Source organism: Ostrinia nubilalis, chromosome 23 (genome assembly GCF_963855985.1).
Source record: "Ostrinia nubilalis chromosome 23, ilOstNubi1.1, whole genome shotgun sequence".
Classification (NCBI taxonomy): Eukaryota; Metazoa; Arthropoda; class Insecta; order Lepidoptera; family Crambidae; genus Ostrinia; species Ostrinia nubilalis.
In genome coordinates this window covers 7,414,612-7,440,720 of record NC_087110.1, presented here as the reverse complement: position 1 = coordinate 7,440,720, position 26,109 = coordinate 7,414,612, and the positions used below count along the sequence as shown (strand labels likewise).

Genomic DNA, 26,109 nt, shown 5'->3' with positions numbered 1-26,109 from the left:
TTTATCCGAGAATAACTCCCGGTATAACTGGCACATTGACAGTTTCAGTATGGGAAATATGTCAAAATGTCGATTAACTGACAATTTATTCTGATCTTGTTTGGTGGAATCCACCCTAATAATCATGACGATATTATGAGAGTTACAAGTACCTATAATAAGATTTTAAACTTTCGCGTTCCATTTCAACTAAAATAGAGAAACACGGGTCTCATCGCGACATTTTTATATGAGTTACATATTATTATGTTCTAACGGTTAGACCATTGGTTCCCAAACTTATTTCGACCAAACAAAAAATTCCACACCCTCCCTCCTCTAGTCAAGATTATTAATTTATTGGTCGTATCGAGCAATCTGGAATGCATTCTCTCAGCGGTCGCAGATTTTTTATACTTCAGTAAATAAGCAAATTTTGACCGTTTAGACCTACCCTGGACTACAACAAACATTTTAAAACCAAAATCAGCTCAATCGGCCCAGCCGTTCTCGAGTTTTAATCAGTCAGACTAACGAACAGCAATTCATTTTATTTATACAGTAGCTTTCCGCCCACGGCTTCGCCCGCGTGGAATTTTGTGTGTCACAGAAAAACAATATCGCGCGCGTATTTGCTCGCCGTTTAGACCTACCCTGGACTACGACAAACATTTTAAAACCAAAATCAGCTCAATCGGCCCAGCCGTTCTTGAGTTTTAATCAGACTAACGAACAGCAATTCATTTTTATTTATTTATACATACATATAGATAGATATAGATAGATTACTCTCATATTGTCATTTTGTTACACCACTAGTGATGTTACCACGACACACAACACTCACAGTATCCGTATTCGTACTTGACGGCATAGCAGCCGAAACGTCAAGCCGTGAGTCTTATTCGGATTCCGATTATTGGTTAGGTACTTTTAAATAGTTATTGCAACAATTTTAGTATTTGTATTGTATTTTAGAAGAACCCAAAAACTTTATTTGATTACTTCCTAGGCATTTTGCAGACATAAGAATGATTTTAGAATTTATTTTGTATGAAATCCAATTATGTCATGTTTATTATTTAATTTAATTATTTTAGATTTTTATTGTATAGATTTTAGTATTTTAAAAATTAAAAAAACAGCTAATTATGAAATAATATAATATTTCGTCGATAAGTCGTTTTGAACCGGTCGACTTGCACTGATGGAAGGGGAAGTTACCTTATCGCTGGCATGCCGCTGGACAGTCAGTTCGATTTGAGCGTTCTGTTATGACGGGATATTAAAATGTCTTTTTAAAAAACAATTATTTTTTATTAACTGAAATACGTTTACTTTAAATACAGAATTTTACTTTGAATATCCGAACTGACTCTATTTTTGACTGCCCGAAAGTTAGAGGTCCTTACTGGATGGATGCCCGGTCTGAACTGCGCCTCCGAACTGGAGGTTCAGGCTCGCTGCATCGTGAAAATGCTGACTCTGCAGGTTAGGATGGCAATACAGCAGTTTAGCCAACATTTTCAAGGTGTAACAGCCCCCCGTTTAAGATGAAACTTACGCTATTTGCGAAGTTTCAGGATAGTATTCTAATTCTTGGAGCAGGTATTTCTGCTAATTCTTGAGCATTTTCTGAATCATTATCATTACTATTATAGTTATTTTCAACCTTGTAACTAAATTTCGGGCATTTACTAATAAGCTTTTTATAAAATATAAAAATTAAAATTATAAAGATTACAATTGTTACACAATAAGTGAGAATGGGGTAATGCGAATCATATTCAATTAATGGGCTAGGTTCATTTAAAATTTTATCAACATCTGTTACTATCTGATTTTTATCGACAGTTAAAAGTTTTTTCAATTTAACATCAGTTAATTTAAGAGGTTTCGTTTTTTCTTGTAACAATTTAAGCTTTTCTACATTGCAACAGTTATCTTTAATTAAATTAAAATCTGAATATTTTATATTTATTGTAAAATTTAAATTAGATTTAGCAATTAATTCTCTATTCTTGCAAAAGGCAATACATCCAGATTGTAAATTAAGGATGCCTGTACCTGATAATTTAGTCTCTGTAACTTGGGAACCACACTCTACGGTAAGTTTAGTAGGTTCACTTTCAACAAATATCCATCGGTTGCCCTTCAATTCTTGCCAGATGTCTATTTGACCGTAAATTAACTTTGATTTACATTGTTGCGGCAATTTATTTACTACTTTTAATAACATTTCAGTTTCACAAATAGGTGTATGTTGTACAGACAAAACGTTTAGATCGCCGCATATATAGACTTGGTTATTTGGTTTAGCGCATTCCCCAATATCTCTGCTACATACATATGTTAACTTATCTCTACTTACAGCTACATAATTACAGAAAGGCACAATCATGGCAAATGTATCTGGATTTTCTTTATTATGTGGTACTGGTATCGGTAAAGGTTTATACAGATTATACTCAATTCCATGAACTAATGGTATTTTAATTACAAAAACAATTTTATTTATAGTGTAATAACAATTTAATTTTGAAACATCTATTAAATTATGAACAGTTTCCAAACTTAGACTTATGGGCAACTCTTGGTATTTCGGTAAATTTCTGACACTATTTATTAATTCATCATAAAATTGTTTTGGTGTAAGAATAGATGGATGAAGAGAGTGACTTTTAGTAAACATTATTGCATTAACCAAATCGTCAATTTTGAATGATAAAGTAAGTAAACTTGAGTATAGTTCATTACAGACTATATCCATTTTGGATTCTATTATTAACTTATTAGAAACTACAGATAGGTTCTTAACACTAGCTGACAAATTTTCAATAGCGTCATTCAAACGTGCTTCATTTACGGTAATGGCTGTTATGGTTTCATTGTAGTGCAAAAGTGCCGTACTAGTCATTAAGATGTTGTCCTTAAGTAATGATGCAAGTTTTTTATCATTACGTTGAAGGGTTTGAATGGCGTTACCATATTTAATAGCGTCGTCTTCGTCCATTGTACCGATTATTTGTTTAAAAGCGGGTCCAATTCCGGCGAACCAGGCTGATCTTTTATCGCGATTTGAAATCAAATGTGAGATAGAACTATAATCTCGTTTTATGTCACTGAGTCTTGAAACCAGGGGTTGTAATAAACTGTTACATTCAATATCTGAAATATAATCATTTTGTTGGCAAAGATACCTAGCAGTTCCCAGGATGGAATTTATATTGTCTATGTGAGGTTTTATATATGCTATGTCTACCGGAACCAAAACGTGAAGGTCATCACTGGTGATTCTAACTGTTCCAATTGGGTCGAAGTAAATTCCTGGATTCTCGTCTATCTGTTGCACTATATCTGAAGCGACAATGGTGAGGCTGATTGAAACCGTTCTGTAATATAATATAAAACTACATGTTATAATTATATAATAGAAGGAGAGAATTAGTTAAGACTAATTCTTATATTAAAATAAAATGCCTTAAGGGCAGTCCTAACTAACTAAGCTTGGGTTTGCAAGCTTCAGTTCGTCGTAGTGATGCTTCACATGTCGACGATTGATAAGTATCGATAAGGTGTTTCCTCCGTGTATTTTTACGACCTTATACGGCCCTTTCCATATCGGGGCTAAGGCTTTGCCTAGCCGGGGGTGATTTTTAAGGTAAACAAAATCACCAATTTTGTACTTTACTGCACGGACATGTTGATCATAATATGTTTTAGATCTTTCTTTGGAGGATGTTATATTTTCTATTGCTTTTTGGCGGGAAACCTTAAGTCGGTGATGAAGTGTTTTAATATATTCAGGGTATGTGAGGTCTTCTCGTAGATCATATACTGAATCTGGAATGAAGGGTTTGTGCCCAAAAACTAATTCATATGGTGTAAACTTAGTTGTAGAGTGAACTGCACTATTGTAAGAGAGCATGGCTGTATAAACAAATCTATGCCAATTGGTTTCATTATCATTAACATATGATTTAAGGTACTCTTTGAGGGTACTGTGGCTCCGCTCTAGAGCACCTTGTGTTTGTGGATGGTATGGAGCTGACCAAATTTGTTTTATTTTCAGAAATTCACACGTTTTCTTGAAAAGTTCTGCAGTAAAGTTTGTGCCCTGATCAGTTAATATAGACTTTGGAATTCCAAAAAGTGATATGAAATGAACTAGACATTCGCAGGTTTCTTCAGCTGTTGCGTTGGAAATGGGGTATGCTATAGAGAATTTTGTTAAATCGTCCTGTAGAGTGAGTATGTATCTTAACTTGTTAAGTCCAGCTTCAGGTAAGGGACCTACTATATCGAGACTAACCCGTTCAAAAGGACGTGTGGATGTTGTTGTTATTTGCATGGGTGCACGATTAATCTGTCTTAAGGCTTTGTTGGATTGACAGGCTGAGCAGTTTTTTACGTAGTGTTCTATGTCTGATTTCATGTTTTTCCAATAATATCTTTCTTTAATTCTATTGAGCATTCTTTCAGTACCAAGGTGTCCGGCAATAGGAATATCATGGTTCTCTTTCATGATCTTTGAGATCTCACTGGGTGTTGGATAAATAATGTTGTTATGGTATATATTTACAGAGACAGAAGTGTTGTTAAAAAGGTATGTTAGCATATTATAAATTTTGACAAAAGAATGTTTTTCAAACGCATTTTTGAAATCTGATATAGCGAATTGTGAAACATGAGCCTCGGATAGTAGTTCAGTTTTTACATTTTCTAATGTTCGGAATATATCGGGGTAAGTTGCTTCGTCAAAGTAATGTACTTTTGTGAAAATGAAATAATATATTTTATTATTACAAGGGATTTTTTGATATCTAAAAAGTTCTTTTTCAGCTGCAACATAGGAGTTTGGATCATCTACTTTGGATAAGATTTCTTGCACATACGGATTTGAGTCATCTAAATCCAATGAAGTGGGGATAAGTATTATTGAACAGTTACTTTTAGTTAAACTTTCATTATGTTCCAAAATGTTTGTGTCAAAAGATTTATTTTTATCTCCAATTGCTTTAAGAAATTGACTGTAGTTACTGTTTTGTACATTATGTTCATTAATATTTATATTTTCTGTTTCAGGTGCGGTAGCGTGAGAAGGTGACGAGACGGGAGAACCGGTATTGGCTGATGGTGGTGGACGAGCGGCAGGACCTGGTGTTTCGACAGGTAAGGTATCAGGTTGTGGAGAGGGAATTTCTAAGACGTCGAAATCAACGTTGAGATCATCACTATGAGGGCTGATTTCAAGGAGTCCGAAATCATCAAGATTAATGTCGAGCAAAGGATCTTGGGATGGTGCTGGATCATTAAGTGGAGGATCTCGATTACTGGAAGAAGCAGGAGGATCATCGTTGTGAAAATTCTGTGGCTCAGTTGAATGTTGTACAGGATTTACTGGATAGCGGGATAACGCATCAGCGTTACTGTTAACTCTACCCTTTTTATATTCGATCTCATAATCAAACTCTTCGAGTTTAAGTCGCCATCGGACTAATTTTGATCCAGGATCTTTACAATTGAAGAGCCATTTGAGAGGCTTGTGATCCGTTAAAATTTTGAAACGGTGCCCATATAAGTATGGACGGAAGACTTTAGTTCCCCACACGATTGCTAAACATTCTTTCTCCGTTACACTGTAATTACATTCCGCTTTGTTCAAGGTTCGAGACGCATATGCTACTGGTTGATCCTTTCCAATGGGACCTTGGGACAGGATTGCGGAGATCGCGTGGTTGGATGCATCACAGGTAAGGTTAAATGGCTGACTAAAATCTGGATAGGATAAGATAGGAGCAGTGGTAAGTTTTTGCTTCAGTTCATCGAAAGCAAGTTGTTGAGGATTTTCCCATATAAAAGGTTCGTCTTTCTTTAATAAAGAAGTAAGTGGTTTGGCAATCTTTGAAAATTCTGGAATAAATCTTCTATAATAAGAAACGAGCCCGAGGAAGGATTTGACATCTTTTGGGGATTCAGGAATGGGGAATTCAGTAACTGCTTTAATCTTGTCTGGATTCGGTTTGACACCTTCATTTGTTATTACATGACCAAGATAAGTGACTTCCTTTCTGAGGAACTCACACTTATCTGGTTGTAGTTTTAAATTGAATTTCCGAAGTTTGTGGAATACTGACGCTAAATTATTTACGTGTGAGTTTAAATCTGGTGAATAAATGACAATATCATCAAGGTAAACGAAGCATTGTATGCCATTGAGTCCGGATAGGGCGGTATTCATTAATCGCTGAAAGGTTGAAGGTGCGTTTTTGAGGCCGAAGGGCATTCTGGTGAACTCGTAATGCCCTTGAGGAATATTGAATGCTGTTTTGGGCGCATCGTTTTCATTTAATTTAATTTGATGGAAACCTGAGGCTAGGTCTAAGGTTGAGAAATATTTGCTATTTCCAAGTTGATCTAATATTTCATTAATTTGAGGTAGGGGATATGTATCACCAATGGTAATATCGTTCAATTTTCTATAATCGACAACGACGCGCCATTTGCGTTGTCCGGATGCATCGAGCTTTTTGGGGACCACCCATATAGGGGATGACCATGGAGAATTGGAAGGTTTGATGATTCCATCATTGAGCATCTTATTGATTTGAGTATCAACTTCTGATTTGTGACATTCTGGGAATCTTTACGATTTGACGTGAATAGGATTTTGAGAAGTTGTCGTGATATCATGTTTTATAGCGTCAGTATAGGTAAGTTTTTCGTTAGGAAGATGAAAAATATCTGAATACGTAGAGCAGATTTCATGAAGAGCTTCAATTTCTTCTTTATTCATATGAGATGTACGGAGAAGTTGTAGAACTTTTTGAGTCCGTTCGAAACAGTCATAGGAATTAGAGAATTGAGAATTGATTGATTCGACATTGTCTTTGATAGGTTCTTCCAAGGGAGTAAGTTTTAGTTTCAGGTTTGAGTTAACGGTTGTTGGATTTTCGGATGTATTCAAAATTGAAATATTGATTCTGTGATTTTGTTTTACTTTTGTTACACAATTCGCAACAAACAATTGGTCAGAAATATGTTGATCAAGAACAAGTCCTTCTTTTACATCTGGATTTAATACGGAACATTCAATGACGGTTTCTGATCGTGGTGGAATCACGTACACGGGGTCATTGAAGTAAAGATTCAAATTGAATTGATTGATCATAAGGATATTTTTGTTGTAATTAATATTACATTTTAAATTGCTAAGGAAATCGTTTCCAATGATTCCATCGTAGGGGAGGTGAATATCTTTAACTATGTGGAATTTGTAATTAATATAATTACAAGGGATTTTATCAGACAAATAAAGGGTTAAATTTAGATGTCCAAGAGTTGGAGTTGGTTTTTCTACAGGATCAATTCCTTTGATCTGAATAGGTTCTCTGATTATTTTGGGCCGATTTAGAATTGAAGTTCTTTTCAAAAGACTGATGGAAGAACCTGAGTCAACTAGTAGACATAGAGGTATATCAGATACTGATGTTTGGATTAGCACATGTGGTAACGATTTTTTTGTAGGATCAGTTAGGATTTCGTAGACTTCTTTGTTTGTATCCTTACAGGATTTAGGAATTGTGGGTATATATTTTTCTGTTTTGATATTTGAATGGACACTTGTTTGGGGCTGGTTACCCGTGTGGTCCTGGATTTTGGAGAATTGGACACTTGCTTGGGGCTGGTTACCCGTGTGGTCCTGGATTTTGGAGGATTGGACACTTGCTTGGGGCTGGTTACCCGTGTGGTCCTGGATTTTGGAGGATTGGACACTTGCTTGGGGCTGGTTACCCGTGTGGTCCTGGATTTTGTAGGATTGGACACTTGCTTGGGGCTGGTTACCCGTGTGGTCCTGGATTTTGTAGGATTGGACACTTGCTTGGGGCTGGTTACCCGTGTGGTCCTGGATTTTGGAGGATTGGACACTTGGTTGGGGCTGGTTACCCGTGTGGTCCTGGATTTTGTAGGATTGGACACTTGCTTGGGGCTGGTTACCCGTGTGGTCCTGGATTTTTGTATGATTGATGGTGCCATTGATAGAATAGGGTCGCGCTAAGGTCGTAAATTTGGGCTGCACGAGACACCTGCGTGAGCCCACTACTCGTTTAAATGATTTGTTGGGATTTGGTCATCGTCTTCGGGCTGTTGAATTGTTGTGTCCTCATAAATATAGGGTTGAATTTCAGGATCAGGATATTCGGAATTTTCAACGCAATGAACGCGTGCTGGTTGAGACGTTCTAGATCTCTGGTTCTGATTAAAGCTTGGACGACTGGAATTTTGCGTCGGATTTTGAGAAAACTTGAAGCGGTTGTTATTGTATTCTCTCCTTCGACAGTTTTCAATTGTGTGACCTTGGTTTTTGCAATATCTGCAGAAATTTGGGTTTTGGTTAGGATTTTGATTGGGATTTTGAATATTATTTATTGTGGGTCTAAATAAATTATTTCCCGTATTGTTAAATCGGGGACGCGGTGATGGCCCGGCCACAGGAGCAGGATTATGGCGGGTCATCAATTTTTGGATCTTTTCTTCTGAAATGGCTAGGTTTACGGCTTCATTTAATGTTGCGGGTTCTTTCATTCTGATAATATTTGAGATTTTGGGTGTTAATCCCAGAAGGAAGGTATGGAGAGCTAAATCTTCCATTGCAGCGATTTTTCCGACTAATTCTTTTGATTTTTTATTGGATAGTGTGATTTCTGTTAATAATTTTGAAAGGCAAGTTTCAATCCGTAACCCGAATTGATTAACGGGCTCAGAATTTGACTGCCTACATTCCTGTAATTCAGCAAGGAGGTGAGTGTAGTGCTTCTTTTCTCCGAATTGGGTTTTCAGGAATTCACTGAGCTGGTCCCAACTGTCGAAGTCTTTTATAGAGCAAGCTACCTCAGCCTTGCCTTCGAGCTGGCTCAATATATATTTAAATAAAATCGGCTTTTGTGTTGAATGTGCGAGAGAGTTGGCATTATTGCAGTTACTTAGAAATGAATTTAGATTTTCGCGTTTTCCGTCGAATGGTTTAATAAATTTGAACAAAACTGATATGTCTAATTTCTCCTCTGACGTTTCGGTTTCTGGTTTTGGCGGCATTTTTAATTTAATGTATTACTGAATTGATGAATATTATTTATGAAATATTTTAACTTGCTGAAAACAATGAACACGACAAAAAATAATATAAGAGCACAATAATTGAATGATTACGTAAAATTCACGAGGAAAATCTGTAATAAAAACCGACACACAAACAAAATAAATTTACGAAGAGACCCTGTATAAAAATATTGTTTAATTTAGCCACCTGGTTTGAAGACACTGCGAGCGGCGAGTACAGCGATAACGAAGGTATGTGAATGCGTGGGCGCCGGACGAGGCGACGCTTGTTTTGACTAACACTTACTTACAGGAACAGATATTAATTAAGTACAAAGTTTAATTTAATATGTTGTTACTCTAATGAATAATGTTAATGCTATGATATAGTTATTTTTCTAAAAATTATTCACTGGATGTTGTTGAATTTATCACTGAATTAGATCTTGAACCGAAGTAAATAAAAAGTTGTTTTAACTCACAGGATGATGCACTTCATTTTACGATGCACTAAACGGGATTCGAAGTGTTGACCTTGGAACTGGAACACTGTAGTTGAACTCGTTGACACTGGACACGTAGACACGACTTGCAGAGCAGGATACAGCGGGATATAGAAGAGCGATGCGCGACCACTGGAGAGCCGGGATAATTTCGGCTTTGGATGAACCGGGATACTTCCGGCCTCTGGATGATGATGAGTCCAAACCGGGATGACGACGATGATGACGACGATGATGATGATGACGGACACTGGGCTATGATAGTTCGGGTGATGACGATGTTGGATGCGTGGCACTGCTGATTATTTTTGCACACTTGGAGACGTCCTTGAGATGTACTTTTACATCCCTTCTCGCTGACACCAATGTTATGACGGGATATTAAAATGTCTTTTTAAAAAACAATTATTTTTTATTAACTGAAATACGTTTACTTTAAATACAGAATTTTACTTTGAATATCCGAACTGACTCTATTTTTGACTGCCCGAAAGTTAGAGGTCCTTACTGGATGGATGCCCGGTCTGAACTGCGCCTCCGAACTGGAGGTTCAGGCTCGCTGCATCGTGAAAATGCTGACTCTGCAGGTTAGGATGGCAATACAGCAGTTTAGCCAACATTTTCAAGGTGTAACAGTTCGAAGCGAGAGGTACTATTAGGTTGACGTCATAATGTCGGAATTGTGTAAATCAATGGTGCTGAAATACAAGTTAAACAACCTACAAGAGTGTTTCATTTCATAAGGGTTACACTACTAAAGATGAAGTTTGTGTGTGTCGTGAAATTAAACATTAACTTTGCAGAAATATATATTTTATTTTCTTTGCCTTGTTTATTATGAAAAGAGTGCCGTCTCCTGGCACTCTGGGAGATTCATAATACTTATACTATGGATTTGTCTTCAATTCTTCTTTTAAGGACCTGGAAGTAGGTTTCCATATTTAATGATGGTGGTTGGGCCTATGTCCAACTTTCTTATCTTCCGTTTCTTCGGTGGCTCCAACTCTCAAAATTATCTAGCTGCATGAGATGGTTTCCCACTAATCTGTTTATCGGATTCGGGGCCAGCACCTTCGCAGGAGCCAACCTTCGCGGAAAACCTCTATAGAAATTAAGAAGAAAAACTCTATGTTGTCTTGGAACGTCTGTCAACGAAGTCAATGTGAAAAATCCGCTGAATATTTGCTGAAGATATTGAAATAATCAAAACCGCAAGAAATATCGACGGGTCGACCCTCGAAGCCTGGTCTCCGTCTCCTGATACGCAGGTTGGTGGTTTCCGTTTTATGCAGCTGTATTTTTGAGTTGTTTGGAGTCACCAGCCGACCCCCGCATCATCTTCTTTCCCCGCAATTTTTTTATTCCTGGTGTGGCTATTTACACGCCACACCATTTGTTGGTCCTTTCGAACCTGGATATTCCAGCTTATTTATTTTTCAAATATTTTACTTATTTATTTTCATTTCAAATAACGTGACGTTCATACACCGCCGGCCATATTTTTTTGCAATTTGTTTATTTTCGCACTAATTTTTTCATAGTATTTTGCTGTTTTGTCATTATGGCAAATACGAAATTAAATTCGAAATTAAAATTATTGCTTTCCAAAAAAGAATCAATATTCGAAAGAATAAATACTTTATTCAATTCATCGAAGAATATTTCCAATTTTGATTCAAGATTGAATCAGAAGTTTTTAGAGGAATCAGAAAGCATTTCTGAATTACATGAAAAGTTTGAACACATACTGGATGAAATAAACGAAATTCAACTTGAAATTAACCCCAATTTTACCGTAACTTATAATTCGCTCAGCGCGTTTGAAGATTTATATTCAAGCGTTAAATACGCGCGCAATAAGTTGTTATTGAAATCGCCTTCTAGTAATACGCAAAATGGTTGCTTTCAAATTAAACTGCCACCAATCGAACTGCCTTCGTTCGACGGCAAGGCTGAAAATTGGCCTATTTTCTATGAAATCTTCCGCACTAACGTACATTCTAATAAACAGCTGACGGATTCACAACGTGTGCAATATTTGATGAGTAAATTGACACACAGCGCCCTAAAAATGACCGCAGGTATCGTTCCTACCGGCGATACTTATAATATCTTGTGGGATAGTCTCGTCAAAAAGTACCAAGATAAGCGTAGTCTAGGTGTTCACTACGTCAATAACATCCTGGACATTAAAACATGTGTAGGTACCGCTGCGAGTCTTAATCCATTTGTTGAGAAGTTATCTTCATCTATTGCAGCTCTCAAACAATTAGATATTGAAAACTTAGCAGATTTTATTATTTTGCAATGTAGTTTGAGGAAAATTGATTCTCAAACGCTTCAGAGTTTCGAGATTTCTGTAGGTGATAAAGAAATACCTACGTGTGATCAGTTCATATCTTTTATTCAAGACCGCGTTAAAATATTAGAGAGAACTCGCAATAATAGTAGTTCCAACACTACCGCTGCCTATGAGCCCCGTAAAAATAATTATTATAATAATAATCGGGACGCGCCGCAAAATAATAACACTTATAAGTCTTTCGTTTCTAGTAACGATCCGCACCCGCGAACTCAAACGACCAGTCAGTGTATTCTATGCAAAGCTGACCATAGGTTGTATTCTTGTTCTCAATTTCGAGACAATTTTAACCCGCAAAAACGCTTCGAATTTATAAAATCTAAGGGCGGTTGCGTTAACTGTCTTAGTGTTTCTCATACTGCAAGTAAATGCAATTCACAACACACTTGCAATAACTGTGGCAAGCAACATCATTCGCTGCTTCATTTTGACGTACCCGCACCGCGGAAATATTCGCCCGCTACTTCTGCCGCGTCACAAACAATGTCAGCCGTAAACACCGCGCCACAGTGCACAGAGAAGTGCAGTAGTACTACTCCAACTCAACGAAATATGAATGATGCTTCTATTACTCTCACTTCGGAGGTGAGACCGAGTTCTACCATATTATTATCCACCGCTCAAGTATTTGCATCGCACCGCGCTAATAAAAATAAACAGATTGTACGCTGTTTGATTGACAATGGTTCCCAAAATCATTTGATAACTTTAGATTGTTGTAATAAATTGAACTTGCCCGTTAATAAATTGCATGACTCTTACCTGCAAGGCGTTGGCAAGTCTTCGAGACCTGTTCATGGTTTTACTTATTTTGATATCGAATCTCGTACTGATCCGAATAATAAATATCATATTTACGCTCTTGTGATCGACTGCATCACAGATCGTCTTCCCGCGAATTATGTTGATATAACAGAGGATATGACTTACCTCAATAACTTACCGCTTGCTGATTTATCCTGGAACATTCCTAGTGAAATTGATGTAGTATTGGGTGTTCAATTATTCCCTTATATTTATTTGGGGAATAAGGTGGAATCAGGTTCACGCGCGCCTACTGCTATACTTACTAGTTTTGGCTATGTGCTTATGGGTGACGTACCGGCTCGCTCTAGTCAATTGCCGACGCACTCAACTGCATTTTTTACCGCACTTCCGCACACTGAAATAGAATCAAGTTTACATAAATTCTTTGAATTAGAAGAGGTTCCTTCTAAAAGCTTTCTTAGCCCAGATGAGGCAGAATGCGAAAATATTTTTACCTCCTCGGTGATTTACCAGGATAAACACTTTAGTGTCGACTTACCGTTCTGCAAAGACCCATCTGTATTGGGAGATTCCCGTTCCGTAGCTTATAGACGTTTTCAAATGCTTGAACGAAAGTTTGACAAAGTGGATGGCTTACGTCAAAACTATAATAAAACCATAAATGAATATATTCAACAAGGTTATCTATCTGAAGCCCCCGAGGCAGACTCAGATGAGGGTTACTACATTCCGCACCACGCTGTATTTAAAGCTGGAAAGGACAGCGCTCGCGCCGTGTTGGACGCCAGCTGTAAAACTCAATCTGGTTTGTCACTTAACGATATTCTTTACGTTGGGCCGAACTTACAGTCTGACCTATTCTTACTGCTAATAGACTTCAGAATATTTCCTGTTGCAGTCACTGCTGATGTAAAACAAATGTTTCTTCGCGTAAGTGTGAATGAACACCATCGCAAATATTTGAAAATTCTCTTCCGTTTCGATCCTCAAGAACCTATACGCACTTATCAATTTAGTAGTCTACCCTTTGGACTCAAACCAAGTCCTTATATAGCTATGCGTACGATACGCAAGTTAGCGCACGACCATAGCGACCGCTTCCCTGATGCTGCTAAAGTAGTAAATACTCAATTTTTCATGGACGACTTTGTCTATTCGTTACCCGATGTTCCGACCGCAATTAATTTATCCCGCGATTTAATTGATTTGTTCAAGTTAGGGTCCTTTGATCTTATCAAATGGACAAGTAATTCTCCCGCACTGCTTGAGGCTCTTCCAGACTCACACCGCTCACCTGTCAGTTTCTCTGATACAGGTAATAATAATTTTAAAATACTGGGATTGTCCTGGGAACCTGCTGATGACAATTTTTCCTTCACTACTGTCGCAGTCGATAGTAAATGTACAAAACGCAGTATTCTTTCTCTGGTTGCTCGCTTATTTGACGTTCTCGGCTTAGTTGCTCCCGTCGTCCTGTTTGCCAAGATTTTGGTTAAGGAACTTTGGTTAAGCAAGATAGACTGGGATGAAGTGCCTCCGGAATCCATTCAAAATCGTTTTGCTGCTTTTCTATTAGATTTGCCCGCTCTTTCCACCATGAGTATTCCGCGTCATATAGGTGTTAACTTGGATTGCGCAGTAAACATTGTTGCTTTCTGCGATGCTAGTCTCAATGGCTATGGTTCCTGTATTTATTTACACATAACTGACCCTGCAGGTAATATTGTTGTCAGGCTTCTATGTGCTAAATCTAAAGTCTCACCAAGTAAAATCCAAACGCTAGCACGCTTGGAACTCGTCGCTGCTTTACTTCTTTCGAAACTTGTGCGAGTAGTCCGAGAGAGAATATCCGAGCGCATTCCAATTGTAGGAATCTATGCTTTTTCTGACTCCACGATAGCACTTTCTTGGATACATTCGTCTCCTCATAGATGGTCTATTTTCGTTAGTAACAGAGTAGCCAAAATCCAAGAAAATTTACCGCCTCATTGTTTTCATCACGTGTCGGGCAAAGAGAACCCCAGTGATTGTATATCTAGAGGGATGTTACCTTCTCAGCTGATTTCTCATTCATTATGGTGGGATGGTCCAGTCTGGCTTCAAAGACCTGTCAATGAATGGCCTATCGATATATTTACTCCATTAGAGAGTGAAACTCTGCCAGAGTTTAAAGATAAAAGCAATACGCTTATTGTTGCTGCTCCTTCTGAGCCTTCTTTAATTGATGAAATATCGAACCACGTTAATTCCTGGAATAAGCTTCTAAACACGTTTTATTATATTCTGAAATTCACAAAAAGGTTGCCGAGTAATGAGCTCGTAGCCAATAGAAATGCGTCGGAGATTTTTATACTCAAAAGCATTCAGAGCGTTCATTTTAACAAAGAAATTGAATTGTTAAAGGCTGGTGAGTTGCCTTCGAAGCATCTCCGTGGCTTATCACTTTTCTTAGACCCTCACGGTGTAATTCGCATTGGAGGAAGACTGTCTAAATCAGACCTTCCCTATGAAGCCAAACATCCTGCGCTTCTACCCAAACGTGACCGCGTCGTTGAACTTCTTATCGATCATTATCATACCGCTAATTGTCATACTGGACCTGGATTGCTCATGTCTATTCTTCGTCAACGCTATTGGATATTAAATGCCAGATCTATTATACGCGCCCGCTGTAGACAATGTAATGTTTGTTTCCGCTTGAACCCGCAGCATCCATCTCCCAAAATGGCAGATTTACCCGCATTTCGCATTCAAGATGCTAAAGCTTTCGTACATACTGGTACTGATTTTGCAGGTCCTATTAGCTTCATTCCCACTAGACGAAGGGGACAACATTCTCAAAAGGCATACATATGTCTTTTTATTTGTCTAGTTACGAAAGCTATTCATATAGAATTAGTTTCTAATCTTAGCACAGATGCGTTCCTTTCCGCCTTTAAAAGATTTATATCTCGCCGCGGTCCAGTATCTGTTATGTATTCAGATAATGGCACCAATTTCGTCGGTGCTAAAGCCCAGCTCGACGAAATATATAACGTATTAAATAATACTGAATTTCAAGATGAGATTAAGCGAATGCTAATTGATCATCACATAGAGTGGAAAATGATCCCTCCCCGCGCCCCACACTTTGGTGGTATATGGGAATCGAATATAAAAAGTATAAAAACGCATATGTATCGTGTTGTAGGTAAACAACTTTTTACTTATGAAGAACTTCTAACAGTTCTTGTGCAAATTGAATGCATTTTAAATTCTCGACCGCTTGTAGCGATATCAGCTGATCCACATCCGGACGTCTTGACACCAGCACATTTTTTAATGTCCACTCCTTTGCGTTACTTGCCTTCAACAGAACTGAAAGATGAAAAATTAACTTTAACCAACCGCAAGAAACTTTTAGACCAGCTTGTTTTATCATATTGGAATAAATGGCGCCTCGAATATTTGCACACGCTGCAAGTTCGTCAGAAATGGTGCACACCTGAACGTTCAATCGAACTAGGTACGGTTGTAATAATAGGCAATGATAATGTACCGCCTTTGCATTGGGTACTTGGTGTAATTACCGAAGTTTTTCCCGGTTCCGATGGTGTGGTCAGAGTCGCTTCTGTTAGAACCAGTACTGGTGTCTATAAGCGCCCAGTAACTAAATTATATCCGTTACCTACACAATAACAACTTATAACGCATGTATTTATTACATTAACTATTTAGTTATTGCCTTGTTTCAATTTAAAATTTTAATATTATTTCTTGAATATTATTCGCATTATTATTATGCATTAATTTAAATACTTTAAAGCTCTTCGATGTGAGGACTTTATACATTTTGTTTTCTTTAGGGAATTGATTCTTATACGGTTTCCTGGATGTATTTTGAAGTTTTTGTTCATACTTAGCAAATTGCAATAATACGTCATGTTCCCCCTTTTCTTTCTTTTCTTATTATAATTTCTTTATTGAAGTCCTAATGAACTTCAAGGCGGGGAGCATGGTTGGGCCTATGTCCAACTTTCTTATCTTCCGTTTCTTCGGTGGCTCCAACTCTCAAAATTATCTAGCTGCATGAGATGGTTTCCCACTAATCTGTTTATCGGATTCGGGGCCAGCACCTTCGCAGGAGCCAACCTTCGCGGAAAACCTCTATAGAAATTAAGAAGAAAAACTCTATGTTGTCTTGGAACGTCTGTCAACGAAGTCAATGTGAAAAATCCGCTGAATATTTGCTGAAGATATTGAAATAATCAAAACCGCAAGAAATATCGACGGGTCGACCCTCGAAGCCTGGTCTCCGTCTCCTGATACGCAGGTTGGTGGTTTCCGTTTTATGCAGCTGTATTTTTGAGTTGTTTGGAGTCACCAGCCGACCCCCGCATCATCTTCTTTCCCCGCAATTTTTTTATTCCTGGTGTGGCTATTTACACGCCACACCAGATGGTGATGATGAGGAGGGTTGTTATGGCCAGGGGGGTTGTTGTGTCTGGCTTCTGAAATAAATTGTGGAAGTTATTTGAATAGATTCTTTTTCATAACAGTCAGTCAAATATAAACATGAGTTTGTTGGACAAAAGATAGCAAGCCTTTTAGATAGCAGCTAATATAATATTAACCTTGAACAAAATACATATAAAAATAGGTACAAACTTTTTATTTTAAATAAGTTTAAGTTAATACAATAAGAAGAATATAAATTATTATTTTACTTTCTATCGGGTTACACATACCGCGGTTACAACTAGGAATAAGTTGTGTGCCTGACAGGTTATTGTAAAACATAATAAAATATTATTATAGTTATAAAAAATATGGTAAATAAATATTTGAGTAATAATTTAGCTATCAGTCAGTCTATAATATTATTACGAGTATTTCGTTAAGCACAGTCGCAGACTACACGGACTGTACTTTTGTAATCTCACAGGGTCAATATTTAAAATTTCTCATCACAGCTAACCCATATTCTTACAAAAAGTATAAGTTATCACATTAAATTATTGGTTCAAAACTTCAAAATAATATAAAATAAATTAATAATAAAAAGACAGCGGGTGTAGGAGTTGTAGTAAAACTACTATTTGATCCATCAGAATCTTCTGTCGCATCTGTTGAAGAAACCGTAGTACTATCTGGTTCGGATGTCGTACCTGTTGAGCCTTCTGCTAGAACTGTGTTGATGGTGTTCAGCAGAGGGAATGTTCCTTCCCCACAGAGGCCGTGGAAGTCATCAGTCTCGATACTCCATAGCATGATGCCGCGAAGGTTGAAGCTGTTGGCGTACTCCACTTTGGCGGTCATGGACTCAACGTTATCGAAAGATACCCAGTTGTAGTCGAGGAAGGCGTAAGGCACTTTGGCAAGGTTGTCGGTCTGGACGGTCCAAGAAGACTCGTTCTGGAGAATATAGCAGAACTGTGAACAAAAAGAGATTTTTTAGAAATGAAATAAGGACATCTTTTGCTATAAAACAAATACAAGTAGGAATCCTTAATCAATTATAGTAAAATTAAAATTCATAGGAAAAGCTGTAGTAATTGAGTTTCATATAAATGATTTATCTCGAGTATTGCCTTATAGAAGAGGACCTACGTAGTCTTCTCACGCTAGGCTATCTAACGCCTGATCTTCATACAAGGATTTTATCCCGTCAAAGAATCTTCTCGATGAAGAAGACGCTCGATTATTATGACCCTTTGTTCATTGTCTACTACGATAATATTGATATTGTATCTATGCAGATTTAAATAAACAGCACGTACCTCATTATACCCGATAAATCCACTTTCAGCAGTGTAAGGACCGGCGAGACCAGCTCCGTTGGAAGGTGAATTTGGAGCGTTAACTGAAGGGTCACTCAGGTTGAAAGTGCGCCCATAGAATGGAACCCCCATAACTAACTTCTCGGGAGGACATCCTGGAATAATAAAGGAGTTTTTTAAGGCGAAGTAATTATAGTGCTACAGATTAAATAAAAGCCGCAATCATCGGTCTGACTGAATCACTCAAAGGAGGGTTGCAGTGCAAGATGAATGGCAGTCGATTGTGAGGCTTGCTATCAAAGCAGATATGATGACCAAGACCACTCGTGAAAAGTCGACGAAGAGAAGAAGATGATAAGACCATCTTCAGCATCTAAACAACCTAATGCTATAAAATACTTGTTTTACGAAGTATTGTTTCTGTGTTAAGTAGTGAAACACCGATGTAGCAGAACCCCGGCCAGTCCGCGTCATCCTCGTCCTCGTCGTCCACCCTGGGACCTGCTGCAGCCACGCTTTTTGGAATGTAAGAACGCTCAGCGATGACAGCCGACTAGCCCAAGCAGAAGCAGAAATGCTAAAATACAACCTGCAAGTTCTAGGTCTTAGCGAAGTGCGTAGAAATGGTTTCGGTGAACTGAGAACATCTAACGGCTTGACTTTCCTTTATTCTGGTAAGGAAAGTGAGGATGACACCCGAGAATATGGCGTTGGTTTTCTCCTTTCTGATGCCGCAAGGAAGAGTCTGTTAGATTGGAAACCGATCTCAGAACGAATCATTTGGGCCCGCTTCAACTCAAGAGCCCGGAAGATCTCCATAGTGCAGTGCTACGCTCCTACCAACATATCTCCGGAGGACACCAAGGACGATTTCTACAACTCACTCAACGCCACCTTAAAGGTTATAAAGAAACAGGATATAGTGATTGTCATGGGGGACCTCAATGCTAAAGTTGGAAACGTTAACACAAACTGCGAGCGTCATATGGGTACACAGGGACTTGGAGCACGAAATGAGAACGGAGAACGGTTTATAGAGTTTTGCCAACATCACGACCTGACCATCGGTGGTACATTATTTATCCATAAAGATATCCACAAACATACATGGATCTCACCCGATGGCATCACCAAAAACCAAATCGACCACCTTGCCATTAGTTATAAATGGAGATCGTCGCTGCTCGATGTCCGAAACCGAAGAGGTGCTGATATCGACAGCGACCATTACATGGTTGCTGCCGAGCTGCGCCTCAAGGTAGCGGTAGCACGACCAGCTGGGGGACCGGACAGGATTGGGAGAAGGTTCGACGTAACTAAATTTAGAGACCCTGACATCTGCACCAAGTTCAGACTCGAACTACGAAACCGTTTCTCTGCTCTTGATGACGAGAAAAGCTCAATAGACGAAAAGTGGAACCATATCAAAGTGGCCTACACAGAGACCAGCTTTTCCGTCTTGGGTCACACCACGCGCGAGGACTGGATGTCACAATCCACATGGCAGCTGATCAACGACCGTAGAGAGCTGCACCTAAAGTTGCTACAAACCACCGACGTACAACTTATAGCCACCCTCAGACAGCAGCAACGCCAGATGCGCAGGAAAATCTACCACAGCACGCGGAAAGACAAAAGACTGTGGGCTGACGGGGTTGCTGATAATGCCCAACTCGATGCTAACACTGGCAATCTGAGAGAGCTGTACAAAGCGACAAAAATCTTGGCAGGAAGTAGTAGACCAAAGAAGAAGCCTCTTAAGTCAAGTGACGGGCAGCTTATTGTGACGTCTGAGGGGCAACTGAAACGATGGCGTGAACACTTTCAGGAGGTCTTCCGCCCTACCTTGACTACAGCCACCAACACGCCTGAGCCACCGCAGCACACCTCTACTCCACCTAGGCTGCTCGACATCAATGTGGAACCACCATCACGCGACGAAGTGGCCAAGGCTATCCTGTCCCTCAAAATTGGCAAGGCCCCAGGACTCGACCTTGTCACCGCAGAAATGCTGAGAGTCGACGTAAACTCCGCCGCCGACGTCCTGACACCTCTCATCGAAAACATCTGGATGGAAGAGGAACTCCCAGACGACTGGAATAAGGGGCTTTTAATTACTGTGCCAAAGAAAGGGGACCTAAGCCAGTGTAGCAATTGGAGAGGTATCACTTTCAACGGTATCACGTCAAAGGTTTTCTGCAAGATTATCTTGGATAGGTTATCGGGGGCCGTTGAACCTCTTTTGCGTAGGGAACAGGCTGGCTTCCGCCCGAACCGCTCGTGCACCGACCAGATCAATACTTTGCGTATCATCTTGGAGCAGGCATCAGAATAGTAAGTCAAGTAAGTCAAGTTTCTCAGAGAAGATCTGAAGGTCATTACCTGCACTAAGCCAATACTGGACAGCGTTATTGACGTTGTACAGAGTGCTTTCGTTTTCAGCACTCTCGCCTTCACTTATGAACAGAGGCGCGTTGTGGCCGGTCACGGAGTCCCAGGCGCCGTGCATGTCATACGTCATGACGCCAATGTAGTCTACGTACCTGGTGAGGAAAGATGGATTATTATGATGCATAAAGTGGAATATAATAAAGAATTCGAGTAAGTAGTAGAAGAGATAAGTAGTGCCATTCATCATCATCATCATCTCAGCCATAGGACGTCCACTGCTAAACATAGGCTTCCCCCAATGCTTTCCATGTTGCCCGGTTGGCAGCGCCTTTCTGCTACCTTTATGATGTTGTCGGTCCACCTTGTAATGTAATGTAGTGCCATTAACTATCTTGAACGCTCAACATTCATTAACTGGTCTGTGATAATAGCAAATGATGTGTCTAATAGTATACTTAGTGTTATTTATTTATTTTGTGTAAATCTTTATTTTACACCAGCGTGAGCAGCGGATTGTACTAAGAATATTTGTTGTTGTTTGTTTGTTGTTTGATATATATATAAAAACTTTAGCATGGAAGAACATACTTGGCAACACTTGGAACGTCATAGGACTGCACAGCAGCTTCCTCCACAGCAGATACAGCGACTGTCAGCAGTAGACCGTAATTATCGAATTCCTCCCTCAACTCCTTAAGGAGAGTGCTGAAGTTCTCAATGTCGTCTTCACCATGCACCGTGTCTCTGCGATTGGGGTACTCCCAGTCTACGTCCAGACCATCGAAGTTGTATTCCAGTATCATTGCCAGAGAGGTGTTGATGAAGTTCTGCCGATATTCTGGTTCTGCAGCCATCTGCAATATTTCAAATTCAAATTGTTTATTACACGAAACTTAATATTTAATATTTTGAAATAGGTTGTACCAATTCCTGTTGCTGTTGCTACTTAGTTTGGATATTGGGGTAAATTTACGGCCTATTCAAGATTGATAGGTACTTAGAGATAAACTGCATTTTGTACATTTTGTATGTTAGTAATTCGTTTTCTGAGCTGATTTCCTGATACATGTAATAATTAAACTATCTACTACTTTGCTAATAATTATTCGGAAGGTAGGCAATTCCAAATCTTAAGTATGTTCATTAATACTATAAAAGAGGTACAATTAAGGCAAATAACACCTATAGTTGTGGAAAAGCAAGTAGGTACTTACAATAGAGTAATTAGCTGATCCTTCGTTCCATCCTCCGACAGCTACAAGCGTTTTGAGGTTCGGGTTCTTTTCTTTCAACGAAGTGAAGTTCTTGAAGTTACCTGTATTTTTTTTAAACTCTGTTAGTAGATAAAACAAAGAAATAGAGGAAGGAGGACTGAATTATGAAAGAATCAACGTTTTGATAAGACAAGTCTTGAAATATTCTAATACCGAAATTCTTTGGAGACTTTTCCCTATTCCGTTTGATTTGTTATGATGATAATATTGCAAAGGTGGATCACCAGCAAGAAAAAGTGCCCATGGTTCACCTAGGTGGACTAAGTAGGTAAGATAAAATAAAAACTTAGCCTAAATACAAGAAACTTAAATGGGATTACGGGATTATGAAATTGTTTGGTTAGTAACAATTATGTTAATTAAGGTAGTATAAAATGTATGTAATTCAACGTTAATTTTATTTGCTAATTGGGATGACTAACAAAATAGATAAGTAGTAACAGAAGACAATCATCTATACCTACGTACCTACTTCATTTTATATACGTTTCTCAAACGGGCGGTATTAGAGCTCGCTCTAGTTTAGGTACACGATACTTCGCGCGCTATTGACGATATCGTGCCTGTGAGCATTGTCTATGTGCCTTGCCCGAGCGCACTTTGTATGTAGATTTTCTTCTGCTCCTATTTATTTTTTGCACTAACCTCTTTCAACATCAAGCTCAGGGTCAAGCGCCAGAGCTGTTCCTTCAGCGTTGATGCCGATGAAGGAGTACACCAGATGCGTGCAGAGGAATGGGTCGATGTCGTCTACGTCGAACTTGCCCAAGCCAGTCCGGTACGTCGCCCATGTGCCATAGTAGCAGACTACTATTTCTGTAAGAAGACGTTAATGTTATGTAGCTAACGTTAAGGTTCATCATAATCATCATTTCAGCCGAAGGCCTTCTAATGATCCTGTAATCTTTATGAGGTTCTGTCTACTTTTTGAGTGGACGTCACAATTTGAACCTTTCTCTGCCCCATCGACCGTAACGCTTGCTAATCCTTCGGGATATCTTAAGTTAATTGATACTATCAGCAAATACAATTACAAGGCATAATTTAAATCTTTGAGTCTAAACAAACACTAATATTTTGCAGTAAAATGAACTGTAACTGTATTGTTTAATTTCATTGATTGGTGAAGATACCGACAACGCCACTCTTGTAGCGGAGTTTTAAGCTATAGGTTTGTTGTCGAAACAACAAGAAGAATTGATAGGTGGCCGCTGGAGTAAAATATTAAAGAATGCTAGGGTAAGGATGCTATGCTAATGTTAGATGATAAACCAAAGGCAGGGTCAAATGGCTAATATTGAGAGAGGTCTATATGCAGCAATAGGCTGCTAATGCTTATAGGCTGATGATAAAAATAATGATGATGTTTGGTAGAGTGAACTTCCCAATGATAATTTGTGATACATTTGCAGATAAAAAAGCATCTGAAATTGAATCAACTGGTGATCTGAGAGAAGGTATTGTCATGTCGGTTTGGACATGGAAGTGTAACTTGAACTATAGAAGGAAGCTACAAAAGATTCGTGAATTGTATTAATTTGAAGTTAATTTTGGCCAAATCTTACAAAAACTTATTGTTAATCTCAAAAACAAGATAAAATTGTATACTATCGTCATTCGCGAACACCGCAGTGGCACAAAAACTCAACACAAATAATAAAATCAATCCCATAGTGAAGCCTGGTTCGAACTATTGCTATGGCATTCAAGGCTGCTATAACAAGAATATATACATTTCTTTTATCAGATAATTTATGAATGACGCTACAAAGTTGATAAAACAAAAAATCAATTACTTTTATCACACTGCAGCTACAAAAAAAATACGCTGGTGAAACTCGTACCTACATAGGGGTTACCTACACCATATCGAATTACAAATGATCGAAAATCAACATATCGAACACGTTTCATCAAACGATCAGAATATCGAACGATCAAAATATCGAATGCTCAAAATATCGAACGTTCAGAATATCGATTTTACAAATGATCGAACGATCAAAATATCGAATGATTAAAATATCGAAAGTCGATCTTACGTTGCATAGTATAATAGAAAGATGGAGGTAAGGGTTTCTTGTTGACTATGGAACCCCAAAGCGGGAAATAAAAAAAATGTGTTTAAGAATGCATGCATCAGAGCTATAAAATCCTTGAAGTGGAGGGACAGCTGCAAACCACACTTCAAGGAATTAAAAATACTAACTGTACCCTCGCTCTACATTTACGAGACTGCGGTCTTTGTCAAGAGAAATCTACATCTGTTTCCCACTCTATCCAGTAGACGTCTTATGCACACTTTAAGCGCACCAACTTGTCAAACCGCGTTAAAAAGGAAAAGCTTTTACTGTATGGCTCCTAAAGTTTATAACAAATTGCCAAAAAAGTTAAGAGACGCCAGCTTGAACACTTTTCGCAAAGAATTATTGACCCTTTTAATAAGAAAATCATATTATACATTAACTGATTATTTGACTGATACTAATTTGTAATATAATTTTGACATGATAGTTTTGTAAGCATTAAATTTAAATTCTTAAAATTGACATTGAATTATTATGTTATGTAACTATTAAATTTTGTTTGTATCTTTATATGGGACTAATATTTGTATGCCACTCATAGGCCAAACATAGAGCTCTACCCATTATACCACCTGAATTCTACATTTACCTATGTTTTACAAATAAATGATTTGATTTGATTTGAATTTATGTTTTATTTACATTAATCGTATGACATTTAATTAAAACCTCTACATTGATTTTTCGATATTTTAATCATTTGATATTCTGAACGTTCGATATTTTGAGCATTCGATATTTTGATCGTTCGATATTCTGATCGTTCGATGAAACGTGTTCAATATTTTGATTTTCGATCATTTGTAATTCGATATGGTGTAGGTAACCCCCTACATAGTTATGGAAATTCCATTTTTATTATCATCACGCGACTACGGAAATGTAAATACATAACTAGCATGCGTGTAAATTTTATATGGTACATTTTGTGAACTGATATCTACTGTATCTACCTACAGGTGGCCTAACTAGAGACTAAATTCCTTGCGCTGTTTCTTCTCCGCACTGCCCCACATTATTGTCCCGAAGCAATAAGTTGGGACGTGTAAAAGTGCTCTTTGAGATCAAGATTCACGCAATAACTACAGTTATTTAACTATTTTATTTGATCATATCCGCTGTCATCGTGATAAGTAATTACATTAAGACGCAAGAAATGCAATCAAGGTCGTTAAAGGGCACTGATATTGGTTTTTAATTTGCACTTTCTTATTATATTACGAGTATTACGATAAACATGACCGTGTGGTTTCAGCGAGTAGATTAAGACATCATATGGACGGGACTATTCCCACCTCTCGTTCCCACCACTGCAACTCCTGTGTAGCCAGGATCTACAGCTTGACCGCCACAAAAACCCAACCGTCGTCGTCGAAAAACCCTGACGACTTAAGACACTAGGTGGACCGACGTTCTGGTGAAGGTCGTGGGAGGTGCCTAGATGCGAGCGGCGTAGGATCGGTCTTCGTGGAAATCCTTGGGAGAGGCCTTTGTCCAGCAGTGGACGTCTTTTGACTGAAACGAACGGACGAACGTAAGACATGACTAATAGAAAAGCCAGGGAAAGCCAGAACCAGTATATAAATGCTGAAAGGTTTTTTTTTGTGTGACAAGAGGCAAACGAGCAGACGGATCACGGACGGATGATGGTGGATTGTCAGCGCATTTTTCCAACATAGGCTAGAGTAGTTGGAGTTGAGGAGGACCATCTTGAAGTTTGAGTCATCGTTGCTTGGGCAGCTACAAATGCTTGTCTGGTATGTGGTTGGAACAGTCAAAACTATCTGGTTGATAAGAAAACATCTAATTAGCATTTTAGAGTAGCTGCCAAAACGATCAGGTACATTTTGATACCGAACTAGGTATTGGCAAAGAAATCAGTGCTTG

The 26,109-nt window shown here is 38.5% G+C and overlaps 1 protein-coding gene across 2 annotated transcripts; it reads right to left on the bottom strand.

Annotated features, from left to right (window-relative positions):
• Nucleotides 1–10,415: 10,415 nt before the first annotated feature.
• On the bottom strand, nucleotides 10,416–23,852 carry LOC135083386 (probable chitinase 2). 2 transcript variants are annotated; one of them, XM_063978126.1, is made up of 9 exons: nucleotides 23,744–23,852; nucleotides 22,781–22,951; nucleotides 22,076–22,176; nucleotides 21,450–21,715; nucleotides 20,853–21,013; nucleotides 18,471–18,625; nucleotides 17,859–18,123; nucleotides 17,155–17,201; nucleotides 10,416–10,534 (listed from the first exon to the last, which is right to left on the bottom strand). In XM_063978126.1, the coding sequence occupies exons 1-9, from the start codon at nucleotides 23,805–23,807 to the stop codon at nucleotides 10,523–10,525; spliced, it is 1,242 nt and encodes a 413-aa protein (XP_063834196.1). In that variant the 5' UTR covers nucleotides 23,808–23,852; the 3' UTR covers nucleotides 10,416–10,522. The 2 variants fall into 2 exon arrangements, with proteins under 2 accessions (XP_063834196.1, XP_063834197.1); XM_063978127.1 differs by lacking the exon at nucleotides 17,155–17,201 and having other exon boundaries at nucleotides 10,416–10,502.
• Between the last annotated feature and the right edge of the window lie 2,257 nt (nucleotides 23,853–26,109).

Coding starts and splice junctions, on each gene's coding strand:
- LOC135083386 (XM_063978126.1), bottom strand. CDS start 23,807: ATGGGATTGATTTTATTATTTGTGTTGAGTTTTTGTGCCACTGCGGTG. Junction 22,952..23,743: donor GGTGTTCGCGAATGACGATA/GTATACAATTTT, acceptor GTCTTCTTACAG/AAATAGTAGTCTGCTACTAT. Junction 22,177..22,780: donor TGAGCTTGATGTTGAAAGAG/GTTAGTGCAAAA, acceptor AAAAAAATACAG/GTAACTTCAAGAACTTCACT.